The sequence below is a fragment of the Osmia bicornis genome, chromosome 13 (assembly GCF_907164935.1).
Source record: "Osmia bicornis bicornis chromosome 13, iOsmBic2.1, whole genome shotgun sequence".
NCBI lineage: Eukaryota > Metazoa > Arthropoda > Insecta > Hymenoptera > Megachilidae > Osmia > Osmia bicornis.
In genome coordinates this window covers 4225843-4244056 of record NC_060228.1, presented here as the reverse complement: position 1 = coordinate 4244056, position 18214 = coordinate 4225843, and the positions used below count along the sequence as shown (strand labels likewise).

The window sequence follows — 18214 nt, the reverse complement described above, 5'->3', positions numbered from 1 at the left end:
AAAATAGTACCAATAAACCAGCCTATCCACAAACTACCGGAACCATTAAAAGAACAGAAATTTCTGCTGTCATCTCAGCAAGGTACAGCAATCAACTCGTCTAACAAGCAATATAGAACGTGTTCCGATTTCTCGGCTGAAATTTATCTCAACTTCTACCGCCACTTAAATTCAACTGACATAATTAACAATTTAATTATGAAACCTTCCTGTTTAATTAATTTAACCATCCATATTTGCATAGACTTTGCGTACGTCTGATTTATGACTGACCTATCCCTGTTCTTCAAAATTAATGAAAAAATAGTTAAGAAGCAAAAGAAAGGAAGCTGCACGAGTTAATCCAAACAGTATCGAAAGAAATCTGGTTTTTATAGTCGGGATCGCGGCGTAGGATTGAATGAACAGCAAAAGATCGAAGAATAAAAGGCAGGACTCAAAGGTAAACGCAAAGGAGTGAGGATGAAAGGAGAGGAAGAAGTAAATGAGCGAGAGCGGTGGCGGCAGCGTATACTAAGCACTAATATTACATCTCTGAACTGACAGACGTGCGGACTTTAAAACCCAAGACTAACAAACAGTTAGCAGTCATCCGGTCTTCTTGTTTTTATATTCTTATGCCCGCCCATAGAGCACACGCACCGCTCGCGGCTCTTTCGCCCCCCGATGTTCGTTACTTTCGTTCATGTCGTCGAAAATGCCAGTTACCCTCGCCCACAAATTTCCTGTCGATCTTCGAGGAACCGTTTCAACTATATTTTGCTTCTCGATCCCTGTCTCGACTCTATCAGCGAGAAAAGCAGAAGCAATTTATCTTTACCTCTCCTATCCGAGGATTCAATATTCAAAGACGTACATATACGTTCTTGATACCTGAGCGTCCACCGTTCAAGACCGTATATACACGTTTTGATAAGTAAAAGAATTAAGAGCATGCACCGTCGAATTTTCTCTCGATCCGACGGCTCGATCGCGCGTCTCGATCAGCTCCATCTATTTATAAAGCAACTCGTCAGTTTACCACGAGAGAGAAAGAACAATTTTAGAGCGGTTATTGTTACGACTGGCCAGTCGAAAGTGGCTCCAGTATCGTCGAGTCCCAGCTATCGCCCCTGTATTCTCAACGATTTCTCAGACAGGGGTGGCCGATACGGGGGTGGGAGTGAAAAAAAGAAATATCCGAGTGGCGGAATCGAACTCGTAAGAAAAGCGAATCGCGAAGCAAGTACAACGACGAAGAGTAGAGGGGTAGAACTGGTCTCGTTCGAGGGTAACTGAAATAAGGTATAATTTTCCGCGCCAATTAAGGTCTTTAAGAATTGCGACCAATTGAGCGGGAGGGTCAGGGCTTAGCTTTAGGGGAGAAGATGTACCGCCATCCCCCTATAATTTATTATTGATTAGATCGAATCGAGAAAAAGACAGCTCAAGATCACGAACCTCTGCTCGTCTTCGAGATCGTCTTTTCAACACGCAGTTGGCCTTCTTCTCTTTCCGATCCTGTGTTCATGGTTCTGAATCGAGTAATAGGGAAATGACGGACGTCGTTTTTCCGGTTCGATTACTCGCCACCTGTTAATTGCTGATCGAACAGTATTGGCGAGAGAATCTGGCGAAAGAATTCTTGGGGAGTGTCGCTTTTCAAGCGTTGACCGTAGATTGTTAATTTCTGAACAATAATTTGTTTGATAATAACTTGATATAGTATGCTAAAATTCCACGCTTGTATGGTTTTCAGTGGACAGAAAAAGTAACAGCGAGGGAATTCCAAGAAATATCACGAAAGGAACGTGGAATTATTTCCTCGTCGATATCTGGAACGCGTACGAGGCCATCATCGGATCAAGTGAGGCGTGATCCACGCTCCTGTGGTTCACACTTAATTAAACCGCCATAGGAACTCGGCTGACAGCACGTGGCGGACAATGCTGCAAGTCTTTAGCGGCGATTGTTATGTAAAGCACACCCTATATATGCACCACGTTGCTTCTCTCGACTCGATACGAGACGAAGTACGTACAACTGGATGTCAGAGGAACTTTTTCAAAGTATTCGACAGAATTCAAAGGGAACTACTGTTAAATTGCTGAAGAGCTAGTTCTCGAAGTTACTTAAACGATCAATTTTTATTCTACTTATGTTTCCTTCCATGATTGTTAAAATTCTCTAAGTAGATTGTTCCTAATCAGACAAGTTATGATGAAAAATGTAACAGAAAGAAGGGAAATTTATGAAGCCAAAATCCTTTCAATAAAATTTTGTTCATTTGACTCCAACGACAAGTTGACTCATCTTCTAAAATGAACATCTTAATTTCGAGAGCATTGAATTTCAAATGATTTCAAATTGAAATTCTAACACATCTGCAACTTCGAGCAGTTACATGGTTGAAGCATCATCAAAATTTCCCCGAATCGTTTCACGCAAGGGGTACTTTCTGGAAGTAGAGCTCCTTTTGCGAAAGGTTCGTCCGATCGCAACCCTTCGCGACTGCCACCCCTCGTCGTCGCTAGCCGGAAAAAAGTCAACGGAGGATCCCCCTCTGATCTGGTAACGCGTCGCTACGAAGCCGACAGAGCTTCTAGGAACCGTGGATTGGCTCGATGGTAAAAGCGACGACGCGGAGAGTGTCGTGGATTGGTTGTAGGGCGAGGCTTGCGTCGTGACGGAAGCGTCGCCGAGCATCCGCGTCCAGCCTGGACTTCGTTTCAAGCTCCACCTACGCAACGACCCGCGAAACTCGAATTTCTGCCAAGCGTATTCCGCTCGAGACGACGGAAGCGTAATCGTCGAGAGTTTCAAGCTGCAGCGAAAGGGGTGAATTCAGCAAGGGGTAAGTTAGAAACACGAAGTGTAAAAGGGTGTACAATTTAAAAAAAGATAGAAGAAAATGACAAATCAACGCGTGAATAATTCTTATTAATTATTTTCAGTGTAAAATTCATTAACACCCTTAATTTACAGACAAAATCAAACACAATTAACACATTGTCAAACATAGATTAATAAATCTACAATGGACGTGTTGGAGAGCTTCCAGTGAGGGCTAATTCCATCAGAAAAGTTCAACCATTCATCTGGAAGGATCAATTTAAGTCATCTAGTTAGGGGGTTAAGGAGCAGCGAAGAGACGCGTGAAAAACCGTGTCCTGAAGATCGAAAAAGGATCGGAAAGAGGAAGAAGAATGGTCGTAAGTCGTGATCGACGAGAGCCAGAGAGTGGAGGGATGTTTGAGCTGGTGGGGGTGGCTGGCATAGAAGGGGGAGATAGCGGGGAAGGGAAGAAGGAAGCTGACGGCGAAGTGGCCGCAGACTAATTCGAAAAATAAGTCTCCACGCGCGACAAGCACACTTGACCGAAGCACACTCGCCGCGAAAGGGTGCACGCGGTCCGCCTCGAGTGTTCGCGAGTGACAATTAATTAATTCGATCGACAAAAGAATTCGTGAACGTGAAAATTGTCGACCGGCTTCAATCGAACCGTGTCTGCAGTGCTTGTGACTCTGAAAAGTGTTGAACGATCGAACTAGAAACATGTTTCTCAAGGGTTGTTATTGTCTTCAAAAGTGAAACACGTTAGTTATTAACAAAATGAAAGAAATTTCCTGTTAGACCTTCGAACAGAAGACCAAAGGAACTTTTCCAAAAATTTTGTAGTAGAATTGTTTCTATTCGTTATAAAAAGAAGGGAAACATGTCAGAGATCATGGACGAAGAGAAAAGAAGCGAGGCTTCTCCGAAACCTTCTCAATTAACCCCCTTCAGCATCGCGGACATTCTCAGCAGAAGAACTTCATATCCGAATCACGAACGACGGTCTTCGGAGTCTGAAGAAGCGCAGGGAACATCGTTCACGAAGAAACATCACCGTGAATACGATTGTTCAGAAAACGAATACAAAGAGGGTCAATCGGAACAGGATTCAAATCAGATGGCTCGGTTCTCAAGGCTGTCTTCGCCTGATTTGAGCGTGGCTCGTGAACTGGATATACTAACGAGGAACCTGGTTCACGCGAACATCACAAATTTTGGAACTATCCCGCACCTGCCACAGGGAACGTTCAAACACCTCGAGAATCTGGGGAACATGGCTGCTTATCAGCCGGTCAAGGAATCGAGGGAATCCTCTCAGAGGCAGCAGGACGAGGCTCTGGACATGAGCAAGAATAAATACTTAGGTAAGTGAAAAACTAAATTTAAAAATTGATCAATTAAACTGTGTCTGATCACACACTGCCATTTCTACTGCGGGATTCAGCAAATTGAGGGTTAATTAAGGAAAGGAATAAACTAGTGGTAAAATTACGAGGTCCTTAATCAGAAAATCAGCCTGATAACGATAACTAAACAGAGTTCTGAATGAATTAAGAGAGGAGGCAGTCGGTACTTGGATCGTAAGTCCTCGTTGCAGCCTTCATACTGTTTCCCTTCTGGGTGATCGTGTGTCTGCCACGAGGATACGAGGCTTAAGAGATCATTTAGGCCTCCCCGGGTATCCTTGTAACAGGCGAGCTTTTCAAGGGTTTTTTAAGTTAACCCGAGCGCAGATAACGTGATCGAATGTAATTTTAGTAGCATAAGTGGTGCTCGACCGGGCAGACGTCACAAGTGGCCGGCACTCTGCTTCTTGCACTTGTTCGATCCCTGGCCACACTGTTGCTCTGTGTCTTGAATCCTCGACGATTCGTGGATCGCCGCAAAAACAAATTTAGATCAAGGTTACCGGGACTGAATTCCAAGGAAATCATTTTTTTTTTTTTTTTTTATCGGTCGTTCGAAATTCGTGGTCTTGCAAATAAGAAAAGGGGATGCTGGCACGACGATTCGAGTTCTGTTTGAACTAACTCGTGAATGGGAGAATTCGTCCTGATTCGCGATACATTTTGCTAACACGGGACCAGCAATTAAGTAATTCCTTCGTACCTGCGACTATTTCGTCCGCGACGACTCCTGCCTTTTCTACCATTCGGGGCTGAAGGGAACAGGCACGAGCTGGCACCGATTCAAGACTCACTCAACAAATTACGAATCCCTCTTTTACCCTGCTACCGTTCCCGGGAATCACTTAATATGGTAATGGACAGGAAGCAGTTCTTAAAATTAAGATTCATATTAATTTAGATAATTTGATAAATAAACATGAGGAGGTTCAAAGTCAACAGTAGCAAAAGGGACTGAAGCACCCTTTCCGACATCTAATGACAAAATAATTTTCAAAAATTCTTATCAAAATCGTGAAGTATCAAATCGTTACGTATCCGACGCTACGGTACCGCCGTCGCTCTGTCCACACCATTCATCATGCCTCTAAAGAGACACTATAATATTACGCAAAAAAATCAGCATTCTTCTGGGCTGTTCTCTTACGACCCTCTTGAAGGATAACGTTTCATTTGACCAACGTTTAAGGTCCATATCAATTTATTTGAAAACGATGAGAGGGCGACGTTCGGGGAAGGTGTACGAAGAAGGGTCATCTCGATGTAATCGGAGTGAGAGCAAACGGCACTTGCTGCTCTCGAACACTCTCGATGTAGGACGCGTAGGAGAATGTTTGACGAGCGTCAGAGTAGGGACGCATTAGCTGGACGAGATGGCATACGAGTTGACGTCGAAAGTGATCAAATATAGATCTCTCTAAATGCTTTGCGTCCCCCAAACGGTAGCCGCTGCTGATAAACATTGACGCAGGACGAGGAAAACGACCTGGGCCACGTACGAAATAATTATGATGTCACCGGGCCGGCAGATTTTTTCGACTAATATCATTCTTTATTCAAAAATTCCAGTTTCATTCATTGTTTCTTACTCGAACTCGTAACGCGCCGACGTGACGTATAAAAAGTTTCTCGAACGAAGAAAAATGGCCCCAAAGTATCGAGGGGAATTGATAACAAAGGCAGAAAGTTCGAGCTAAAAGCGCTTCTCGGTGCCAGAAGCTCGGAAAACAAAGTGACCGATGCGCGGGGGTTGGCGAAGAATTTTAGGACGTACATACTGCACTCCGCGTTGCAACCGGTTAAACTTAGAGGAGAATTACCGTGGAACAGCAGCGTAAACATGTCGGAGTAGCGAGTGCACGTGTTAATGTTTGAACGAGACATCAAAAGCGGGCGGAACTCTCTCCGATCGTTCGTTCGCCGCTTCTATGGCTGTCCGAGGATGGTTACTCGTTGCTCCATCTTCCTCTTCGCCTTCTCAAACGGGAAACTCGTTTGATTTACGATCGTGGTAGATCATCGGTTGCCAATCTACGTGTTTGTTTGCGTTCGAATTTGCTAAACCTCCAATCGATTTCCTCCTCTTTTTCGTCTTTAAACTTTGCCTTTAACGAGATCCATGCGTCATCCGCGAGAATATCTCACGGAGTAGGTGAAAGATTATTCGATCCAAGAGTAATTCTCGATTTCATTCGCAGAGGACGGTGAAGAGGATATGTACGAGGCACAGAATCACGGGCAAAATCTTCAGAGTAGAAAGAAAAGAAGCAGAGCGGCCTTTTCTCACGCGCAAGTTTACGAACTCGAGAGAAGATTCGCGGCACAGAAATACCTGTCGGGACCGGAAAGAGCGGATCTTGCGAGAGGACTGAAGCTAACGGAGACTCAAGTAAAGATCTGGTTCCAGAACAGACGGTATTTATTTTAGAATTTAACGCGTAACTAAAGAGCTTTTACTAAAGGTACGTTAATGAAGTTTGACTAATTGGAATGTGAATTTTTTCCAGGTACAAGACGAAGAGACGACAGCAACAGGAATTGGGCGCCCTGGTTAATTCCGGAAACGCTAGGCGCGTGGCTGTACGCGTTCTCGTGCATCCGGACGAGCATTTGAGGGGATTGCCACTTCGTGGTTCCGGCCAACTTCCCGGACAAATGTCAGCCCCGCAAATTCATCCGGCGAACAAAGCGCTCAGCGGTTTCCCGTACTACTGTCTCCCCTATCATCCCCTGCTCTGCCCACCCCTTCACTCAACTCATATTCAGGTACAAAACACGATCACGCCGGATCTCGATCCGAGCCAGTTGGCGAAAATGAACGACGAGAAATAAATCGGTATCGTTTCGTCGATATCGAAACACGCGTTCGTTCGCTAAACACGGAAACTGACCAGTTTATCATTTTCTAAATGGAATTATTTAAATTATGACAATCGGGGTGCTTGCGTGGGTGCCCTAATTAAGTAGCGTTAAAACTAGTCCATCTGGCGTTGCTCCATTCTATTTTCCTTTACTTTATTCCTTTGATTTTGTCTCGCTACTATTTTATTAGATATTAATTGAGGAAAATTTGTATTATTGATTTGATTTATATTTTTATTTCTAATTATGCAACGGATTGAAACTCTTTATTTATGTTATAAATTCAAATAACCGACGTATTCTAACCATAATGACACATCAATACTGCGAAGCAACGATTAAACAGCACGATATTGATTAGAACAATTCACCCCTATATGCGTTAATTGTAAACCTACTTATAAATATATCTAGGAAGAGGATCGTGTAAATTAGTGTGTAAATAATTGTATAAAATTGAATTCGAGTCGAATGGTATCGGTGAACGGAATATTTATTTATTCTGAAGCCTCAAGACGTTGTAACGTGAAATAGCTATCCTAGAAAAATCGCGTTTAGATTATGTCAGTAGTCCGAGGGTTAAATTCGAGCGGCTGGGTATGTTAAAAGGTACGAAGAATGATGCGTCCATAAAACGAAACGAATTCAATTAAGAGATAAAACAGAAGCGTTTAAGAAAGGATCAACAACGTTCTTGGTGGCTCACGTGCAATAAAACCGATCATCACCGATACCGATTTAGCGTAATTACACTATTGTTTCTGCGTACCTATGTGATGATACAGATCTATGCAAATATACATGGTTCATTAAAAAAGGAAAAAAAATGCAAGTGTTTATTCATTTTTACCCTCTTGAAGAGGTCTCGCTCGAACGTCGTGGCTGAGGTCGTAAAAAACTTGACGTGCTTGATGCGAGACATCTTCCAAAGAAGTAGCTCTTTTCTCCAGCAACGTCGTGTTCTTTTATCCTTGTCTCTATGGGCAACGTTAAAGATTCACTGACAGAGCAAAAAATAAATAAAATAAATAATAATTCTAACCCTGGGACAATCAACCCCTTCAAAATAATGAATTTCAAATTCCACGATTCAGAATTTTTAGAATTAGAGTACTTTCGTGGAAATAACGATGTAGTTTAGCGAATCAATTAGAGGACAAGTGTCGATTTAATTGAAAAATCACCGTGAATATCTATCAGTCATGGGATGGAAGCGACTTTCCCATAAGAGTTTTAATAGCTCCATCTGGGTGGGCCCGACAGACATCAGATATGTTTATTCAGACGCGGAGACGAGCAGACTTAACCGACGGACAGAGGAAAAAAGGCTAGATCTGACACTCATCTGTTATAAACAAAGGAGTTACATTATCCTCCTGAAAAGGGCCTTTACGCCTCCTTCTCCCGATCTGCATAAAAAGGAGTGCGTGTTCAAAGAGCCCGCCGCTCATTTCGGACCCCTCTGGGATCGTCCAGAGTCATCTTCATCGTCGAAACACTTCTTGAAACATTTCTTTCTTTGCTTGCCTCGAATCAAGATTCGGGCCAAAAGTATATTTGATGAAACGACAAACGAAAAAGGCATCCGATAATGTTTGAAAACGAAAGGAATTTCATCCCAATTAAAATCATTCGCCGCTGGCCCATCAATGACAAAGTTGACTCGTAGAAACGAGCAGAGATCGGTCGGAAGATGGATTTTATAGTCGTTTCTGCAGTCCATTACTGCTACGTTTATATCGTGTTCTAAACATTCGAAAGCCATAATGCTCTCGCGTTAAACGAAGCCTTGTGCTGACACACACGGTCGTTACTAGTTCCCGAACTAGCCGGATTACTTGCGGTTTCCATTAAGAAATTCACGCGGCCTATTGTATCGAATAAATCAGCCTTCGGAGACGATCCAAATCGTTCCGCGACCTATTTCCTCTGTCATGCCATTTCGAATTTCAAAAAGCACACGGTTGATTCCAAAGAAAACACAATCGTTAATCGTCGCTTTCGTAGAAACCTTCGAATCTTGAAATTATTGGCAGAATTTTGAATTCGTTCAATAAAAGTCACGAGCACTTTGCGTCAGTGTTCTTCCTCGAAATGAATTCGCATTATTTCCCTGATTTTACTCAGAGTAATTCCCAATATTGTTGGTAAGAAAAATAAACAACATTCAACAGTCGCAGATTCGACGGAGAATTTCAAACGATTCATCACGAATTGTCCCGAAAATTTTCAAATTTCTCCGCCGAATAGACTGTGAAATTCTGGCGAATTTCAGGAAAGAGAGGCAGAACACTTTAGCTCGGAATTTCCTATCAGCGAAAAAACAAGGAGGGCACTGCGATTCGAGAGAGGAGTATATGTCGGTCTAACGACACCGGTGGCTGACTTCTCTCCCGAAACAAGAAAGGGACGATTTGACGCTCAATCAACCGACGAAAGCTAATTTTCATTAGCTGTTAATAGCGCTGAACGGTCTTCCGTCTGTCCAACCCTCTCCCCTGGTTCGCCGTTCTCACCCCTTTCGCCCTTTTCTCTCACTGTATGGCCTCGTTCCGACGATTTCACTCGATGCTAGGTCCGCGGACCAAGTAGCAGACGAGCCTCTCGAACGAAGTTAATTCCGAAGGACGCAAACCGTTTTAAAAATATCGTCTCAAAAGGTGGGGGGGGGTTCGTTAATTCGGTAGAATTCGATGGTAATTAGTAATTTGCTCCCGTCGCTTTACTCTAGTCGAACTGTTACGAAAATTGATGTAGACGCGATGAAATAAAATTTTCAACCCTTTAACTACCGACTAAAAAATGGTAACCGTAGAATTTATTTGGCTAGCGAACTATACGGCGGCTATTATCAATTTTGCACGAGCCATTTCAGGGCGGAACAAAAAAATTCCCTTTTTTCCATGGCGAACACGCTGCCTCTTACAATAGCCGGGAAACGGGAATTTAAAAGTATAATCGACCCGTGCACGCCCTGCGAAATACTTTTCACCGTCCAACGAATCGTTTCCTCGTCAACCTTTCATAAAATCTCCCGCATGGGATGTCATCGAAAGGATTATAAATGGAACTAATGGAATCTTTAATGTATCTTTACGGTTTGTTTGAAGCTTGTCATCGGGTTTAAGTCGAAAATGGAATCGCGGTCCCCTTTAACCTCTTCAATAGTCCGTGTGACACTCTGGTTCCTGGGTCTCCTTGGCAACCATCCCGATTGAAACGCGTGTCAGAAGTCAGGAAGACGGTGTGTAAGAGAGATGAGGGAAAAAAAAGGAAGAGAGGCCACGACTGGAGAGACGAAAAGTGGCGGCAGAAAATCTCAAACTTCGAACCGGCAATTCCGTCCACCTTACCAAGACGTGCTTGAATAAAAATCAGCACGAATTCTATTGACTGCCATGGTTGAAAATAATCGTATGTAAAACTCGTTACAAATTACTGAGAAAAATTATAATGAGGAACCTTTGTGATGCATATACACACTCTGAAAATTTTTAAAAGAATTCAACTATTTGATCTTGTCAAAGGGACATTAAATTTCATCTAACAGGAAGGATATTTTCGAGCTTCGAATTCGCGGTCAGAGAGAATTGGTCAAAGAGCGTACGGATCATCGAGCGGGTAACGATGCTTACTTTGGTCGAAGGAACGAAGAAGTTGCCGTAGGAAACTACGAAGGAAACCATTTCCTCCGGCTTTTTCCGGCATTTCAAAGAAGCAATTTACCGATTTTTCGTGGCGAAGCGACGTCGAGGAAAATTGGCGCACGAGCGGCCAATCAACAGCGTTTCATGCAGGTCCGCGGCTACGGAGTTCAGAAAATTCTTTCGCTCGAATTTCCTTCTTCCTACGACCTGAAACGAGCATCCTCGAAAGCGTCCACTTCGTTCCTAATTCCATCGAATTAAGTGACGACGTCGGGAAAGACTTGTTGAAAATGAAGGAACGAGATGATTTACTCAAAGTGATTCGACGAAAGGGTTGAAAATTTTAGGACTCTATAAAGAAATTTTCAACCAGAAGTAATGGAAAATATTTAGAAATCAAGTTAACGCGTGTACTAACTGATAAGTGTGTACATTTAACGAATTACACGTGGTTGGTAACGGAAAGGGTTAACAAGATTAAACGAGAGGTATCAATAGCAGTGGCAGATCGCAAACACGATCGCGAGGCTACTTTGTAAAAACTGTTCGGTCAAATAGGTGTGGGTGGTTATAGGTGGCCGCCTATAAATAAGTCTCAAATTACTCTCGCGAGTAAGACGGTCTTGTTTTAGCAGCCATTTTGGAAAAATAAACGACATAGCCGCGTAGGAAACAGATGACTCGGGTCTGCGGATGCCAGCTTCGTCGTCAGAGTGACAGCCGCCGCTCACTCGATTGTTTTTCAGTTTACGTTAACGTTTCGTTTTCCTTTCGATACGGTCGTTGAACGAACCACCGTGCTCGCCCTTTATTGCCGTTTGCGTGCGCCCGAGGTTATATCGGGCCTCCGACCGACTCCTTCCTCGGAATTATTTGATTTTATGAGAGATCGTCGCTTCGTCGCGAGCAGAGTCGTTCTTCTCGACGAGCAAAAGAACCGGGAGACATAGTTTTTGTCGCTCCTTTCGTCTTGCCTGATGCGACAAACGAAATTGGATGACGGAGACGACCGAGGGTTGACAAACGACTTAATTTGCGCTCAACTAGCTGACATTTATTGATTCAGAATAATTTATTTCTTTTATTTTTCTAGTTAATGAATAGATAAAGATATTAAATAATTTTTACAATAATCTCCATCGAAGCAGGCTCGGCTCACAGCACACAAACCTCGACCGTAACGGTTGAAGAACTGGAAACAACTGAGCTCCGGCCCTGCGTCGAGCGCGTGAATTTGTAAACATATCTTAACTCTTCTCGTTGAACGGATTATGAACTGTTCATAACATAAGCGATATAGCAAATGAAAAGGCTTAGATTTGAAAATAAAACGAAATCAAAATGCAAGTATTTAATTACACCCTCGATTAATGCAAATGGAATAAATCAATATTAAAAATGTGATAAGATTATTTGAACCGAGGAAACACTGACGCGTAAACTTCTATACCTACTGTTGTAAAAAATAACTCGAAGGTACCTAAGTGTTCCTAACAGAATAAAGTAGATTCCTACAGAAGCAGCAGATGATAACCGCATAAAATCCCTAGATCATTCACCGAAGTCGATAAACGAGAAATCCCCAGCCAGGAAAAGTTACCAAAAACAGTCGCGAGATCGTGTTCGCAGGATAGTCGACAGATGACGAAATAATTCCTATGGCTGCTGCACCCTTTCAACCCTACCACCAGAACGAATGGTAATGGCTCATAAATCCCTGTGCTTTTTTTCATAGACGTAGGTTCCATTCTTTCTTATTTTCGAGCAACCGAGTGTGAATAATCGAATAATTATCTCTCCAACTCGCAATTAGGCCACCACGGAAGAACTTTTTCCCAGAGCCATCGCCTCGGAACTGACTCACCCTACCAATCATCAATTATTTACCTTTTCTTTGTTACTTCTTCTGCTACCGAGCATTTTGTCACCGTAAAGAACTCGTTCCTTTACATTTATTCAACGTATAATGAATTTGCATTGCTGATCAGTTCTCCAAATTACATCCATCATTCCCTTGCATTCCTCTATAGGTTCTAAATTATTGAATTTTTTATTGCAATCTTCCTAAACAAAAAGAAGATGCAGAAGCTGTCGATTACTACAAGCAATTACTTCGTTTCGTTAAGCGATTCCGGTATCTGGGAGAAATCTTCAGCCCGACAAAGTTAAGAGGATTCATCGATAGCTCGAGGAGCTCGCACCTTCGGCCAGGCGGCTCGTGCAACCCGCTAATTTTCCTAATAGATTAAGCATCGGAAGAGGTTGTCATTTAGCTGGCACGCTAAGTGAGCCCGAGCACCGTGCACCATTGTTTCACAAACAAAAGACGGCCGCTTTGCGAGTCATGGCGGTGTTCTTTGAACGCCCCTCGGCCAATCAGCGGACGCGTTTAGCGGGCGCCAAGTACAAAAGAAACCGGCCAGCAGATGATTGAGATTTTCTTCGCGGGCATTCGTCCCTTCTCTCTTCAACATATTGACTCGGATAAAGAGGAAAATACCGCGACGATGCAGATCGGAACTAATTTGTGAGACGAAAGGGCGAGGAAGGGATGGAAAACTGAGGAGGACCACCTGGTTGTTCGATGAAGTTGTTGTTACCGGCAAGACGATAAACTTCCCTCGAGATATGATACTACACGAGTGGAACAAGAAATCGGCCGCCAACGCGAAATTGAAAGAAATACAAACTAAACGTGTTTCAAGCGTGAACAACGTTTTTCATCGGCGGATTAATTAAACACGAACGGAAACCGATACAGGCTTTTGCTGACCGTTCGTAAAAACCGAGTCCTACGCTCGCCACTGAAGCGTGAAAAAGATGGAATTTTAATTCCTCACTTCGATTCAATAGAATCCCGCGATCCTCGATGACAATGTCTCCGTTGAGAAGAGTAACAAATTGTTTCTCTTTGTTTTTCTTGACAGACTCCTTGATTACACGATTTAATGAAGATCTTTGAAACAACTACTGCTGTCAGAGCAATAAGTAACGCAACAAAGTATCTCAATTTTCTAAAACAAGAAAAGAAAAACCCTTCTAAAATGTGTAACAGTGTGGAAAAACGATTTAAAAAGTTCATTGACAGGATTCAGCCGCATCATCGGCGGTTCCTTTGGCCAGGTCGGTTTCTCAAGCCTGGCCAACGTCGAATTTTAAGGCTCCCAAGATCGCTAATTGATTAATCATGATCCCTTGATCCTTTTTCTATTCTTTGTATTCTTTTCCCTTAATCCTTGCCCGTGTTGACCTTCGAACAGAAGCGGTGGATCGCGTAGAAAAAAGTGGCATGATCCTTGACTTTCGAGCAAACGATTTCTTCGTCGAAGAACACTGACCAACGCATCCGGTACGAGACGAGGGGTACGAATAAGGGGAACTTCAGCCCCTCGAGGTAAATGGTAAGGACCTCCGTGCTCGCGATTTCGCGGTCACCGGGGATGCACGATTGAATTTTCATCGTCGAAACCTATTATCGTTCGCGGGCTGCTCGTGGCGAAGATCGATTTGCATTTTAAAGCGGGTCGAACACGCCACCGCTATGCAATTAACTCGATAAGATTTACAACTTCATGTGGTGTTACATCGCGCAAGAAATCGCGATTTATCGAGAAGAGTACACAGTCGAACGAATCGGTTCAAACGCGTTCCAGTCGATCCTTCTTCGGAAATTAGACCGCCAATTAAGAGATTCAAATTAATTCGACAAATTTTCGAAGGATTACGAAGGATTAAAATTAGACCACCAATGATGATATCCTTTTTTGATTTTTTGACTAGACCAGGAGATATTCCTTCGAGGTTTCTCTGACTAATCCAGAGTCGAGGAAAAATTCGTTTAACTCGACAAACGAGACACCTAACGGGCTTTGAATTTACGGATGCATAAATTTGCTCTTAGCTTCCAGATAGAGCTGAACGATTTCACGTTCTACTAATAGGTTTCGTGTACAGCTACCGTATTCCCATATCGTTGAGACTTTACGTTCGGATGAACCTGTTTATGGATCTTCAGGTACCACCCACTGATCTCGAGAATGTTGACTGTTCGATGAGAACAGGTATCATCACCATAATTGGTTAATAAATTCACTTTTCTTATTTTATTATTCTCAGAAACAAACTCAGATTCGCTCTTCATAGAACACGAATGTAATTCAGTAATTTAAACAACATATATCAATGTTGATTTAATTACAATTATAGAGTATTGACTGATTAATTGGAGAGAAATTCCACTAAGGGAAAGTTCATTCCGATGTATATACTTTTGGAGAAACTTTTCATTCCCGGTTTTCATCGTTTCGTCGAGGCGGTAACGGGTAAAGTAACAGCTTAAAGGGCTAATTAAATCAAAGGTTGCCGCCGCGGACCGGTAATAAAAGTAAGAACACGTCTAGGGATATGCATTATAGATGGACGCAGCAATCAAATAAAAAGCTTTCAGAAATGGAGATAAACACAATAGCCTGTTCGGTGTTTCTCGACCTGTCGGTCTTTCCGGCCTGTCATAAAAACGAAGATTCTTTTAATTAACGTTAAAAGGGAATCCGAAGATCGATAACTCAATCCATCGTTGTTCATCGGATAAAAAAAGTAACAATTGAAATAAATTTAAAAATAAAATTCAATTCATTTTGTCGATCATCGATGACTTCCACGGCAAAATTTCAAGAGAGCTGTTTTATTCCCAACAAATAAACACCTTCAATTTCATAAAATATGCAGAAATGTGCGTCCCTGGCTCATAAGATAGCCGGCGTTTAAAGACTTAATAGAGATTCTTCGTCCTCTCCATCAAAGGTTACGTCCTTCATGGTTGCATGGGTCTCCAGGTTCGTCCTTTTAACCCTAACTCTGTCTCTGATTTATCTTCCTAGACTCGTCTTTCTTCATATTACACTCCGACTTATCCCAGGTCCATCTTCCCTCCGTTAGATTCCATTCCCATCTCCCTCGAGGGTTTATCAGGGAAAAAAGTAGACAAGACGTTGCAATGGAACGAAAGGAGGACGAACGAGGTGCAACGATCTGTCACGAAGTGTAACACAGGTGGCAAAAGGACAATATTCGTTTGGTAAAAACAGAATCCATTAACGAGTTTGAAGAACAGTCTTAATGGTGGAAAATTAGCAAGCCTTTCAAATCAACGATCGGTTTCTTACACCTCCCTAAGTAGATAATTTGATAAACAAGATTAATATAAATTATGAGCTGTCTTCTTGGAAAACGAAAGTATTATTGCGATTTCTCTTCTTGCACTTTGTAAGAAACGAGTTTAACATCAATTATTTATACTGAATACCTTACAGGATAAATTACACTTCGTTTTCTTCGAAAATGGGGAAGATTGTTTCAACAAAAAGGGACGCCAGGGATCAGAAAGATTAGAAGGAAATATCCAGGGTGTAAAAAGTGCTACCTGTTTAACAGGAAGATTTTTTTTTTAAGATGTCGCCATTCTGCTCGTTCCTGGGGAGCAACGATGGCGCCTGAACGTGGCGTTTCGCAGAAAACAAGGCATTCGCGCAGGCATCTTGCAGAATTCCTGTCTCAACCATTTCCGCAGAGAGGCAACGACTGTGCGTCGATGTTGCCAGCTGCGGAGATACAATTTACCCAAACTCATTACCACAATCATAAGAGAAGATTTAAGTATTACTTGCAAAGATTTGAAAAAATCACCTGGCACTTTGGATTCTACAAAGATTCTGTAGATTCTACATAGAGAAAAATTTCTATTTCGTGAAATTTGAGTGGTTCCATTTGGTGGAACCGCTGAAAACGTATGCAAAGCAGCGTTCCAGACGAAAGTATCGTGGTAGCGGGGCCCGGGTCAATAGACGATAATTAACCGAGCTACCGAAAGGAAGCTGATTATACAAATGGCGTTGTTTCCGAAGAAAAGGGTTCCCGAGGGTGTTGCCGACCGGTCTTTTCAACGGCGATTCTGCGACGCTCCGTGGCGCGTATCGACGCCGACAGACAACGTCACCCAACATGCCCTTTTCGGTCTGAACGACACCGATGATTACCGGCTTCGTCGCACCCGAGTCAAAATATTTCTTCAACCCTTGCCAATAAATCCCGATACGTGCAAATAAAATTGAACTGCAATAACGGGTCAATAAGAAATGATAATAACTGTAATTTTATCTCAAGGACCGTGCTTTTAAATACGATATATACAATCTCTTTTTAGTTCTCCATCTAATTGGACAATTATAATTGTACAATAAAGAGAAAGAAAAATGAATCAGGGTTTGCGTGTAACTGGGGTAGAAGAAAGAGGCGAGAAGGCAGAGGTCAACGTAGACACGGAAAAGGGCGGAGGGAGAGGGCGAAGAGAAGAGAAACGCGAATAAAGACAGCGATAGCGAGGAAAAAGAGGATACCACTCGCGGACTTACGACCCCTTTTGGCCGACTGCGGCTCCGGACTAATGATCGAAGAAAGGAGCCGCCTAAACGACCCGTGTCCTCGGGTGTTAGGCTCTCCTTTCGACCGGGCTTGGATTCACGGCAGAGTGTCCAGGGGGTTCCCTCGTTACCGTCTGCCAAAGAGGGCCGCGTTTTATAGGGACGGGATCAAGTACACAATACTTACTTATGAATCAAAATCGATTCGATGGTTAAATATTCCTTCGAATAATCGCATTGTGAGATCGAGTTAACACTGAGGTGTCGAAACGCAGGCTCGTTAGGAAGTTAAACATGGTTATAAGTTATGAATTGATCAGTGTCTTCAAAGATACTCGATGCAACCCCCCACCCGGTATATTGTTAAAAGAGTCGCTTTTTGGACCAACTCGTTAAGGGTTTAGAAATATTCCATAATTAGCTGCGGTTGGCGCTGTTCTTGATCTCGTCCCTAGCGACGGGATCGTCGGAATAAGCCATCCACTTTTCAGGTGGGTCGGCCACAAATTCCCCTCTCGATGCGATTAGCCGACACACGAAATAATAGACGCATAATTTTTCATTAACTCCAGCCGTTGGTCTCTTTGTTTTTAGGCAGCCAATTATTCCAGGCATCAGAGCAACCCCTAACTCGATTGACTAGTTTGGTCTGGGGTACTTTTACCCTCTTCGTTCATAACCGGCCAACTATTTCAGGTGTCAGACCTCTTGGTGACCATTATCGATATACGAAAAGATAAAAATGTTCTTTAAGATCATCCTGAGGTATCATCGGGTCGTTTTGACATCGTGAACCGAAAGGACATGCTAGCGGCGAGGGCGAGCATAAAGTGGCCGCGTTCGAACGTTACAGGTGTATTTACACGCATACATCCGACGATTAACCAAACGAGACAAGGGTCTCCCGTATCGAACACTATCTACCCAATATCGAAACATCGCTGAGCGATTTGGTTCGTCGTGTTCGTCTCTCACCTCGATCCGTCTTGCTTTACCATCCTCTGGAAGCCAGCTCGCCATCTTTCTCTGCTCACCAACGAGACAACAACGGCTTCTCCTTGTTCAT

The 18214-nt window shown here is 42.9% G+C and overlaps 1 protein-coding gene across 1 annotated transcript; it reads left to right on the top strand.

The window, feature by feature from the left end:
- The first annotated feature begins 3352 nt into the window (after nt 1–3352).
- LOC114875866 (homeobox protein bagpipe-like) lies at nt 3353–7856 on the top strand. Its single transcript, XM_029186658.2, has 3 exons — nt 3353–4178; nt 6419–6635; nt 6728–7856. The coding sequence occupies exons 1-3, from the start codon at nt 3695–3697 to the stop codon at nt 7050–7052; spliced, it is 1026 nt and encodes a 341-aa protein (XP_029042491.1). The 5' UTR covers nt 3353–3694; the 3' UTR covers nt 7053–7856.
- The last annotated feature ends 10358 nt before the right edge of the window (nt 7857–18214 follow it).

Bases quoted from the DNA above. Each gene is read 5' to 3' on its own strand.
- LOC114875866 (XM_029186658.2), top strand. From the start codon at position 3,695: ATGTCAGAGATCATGGACGAAGAGAAAAGAAGCGAGGCTTCTCCGAAA. The intron at 4,179-6,418 runs GTAAGTGAAAAA...TTTCATTCGCAG, and splicing joins GAGCAAGAATAAATACTTAG to AGGACGGTGAAGAGGATATG. The intron at 6,636-6,727 runs GTATTTATTTTA...AATTTTTTCCAG, and splicing joins ATCTGGTTCCAGAACAGACG to GTACAAGACGAAGAGACGAC.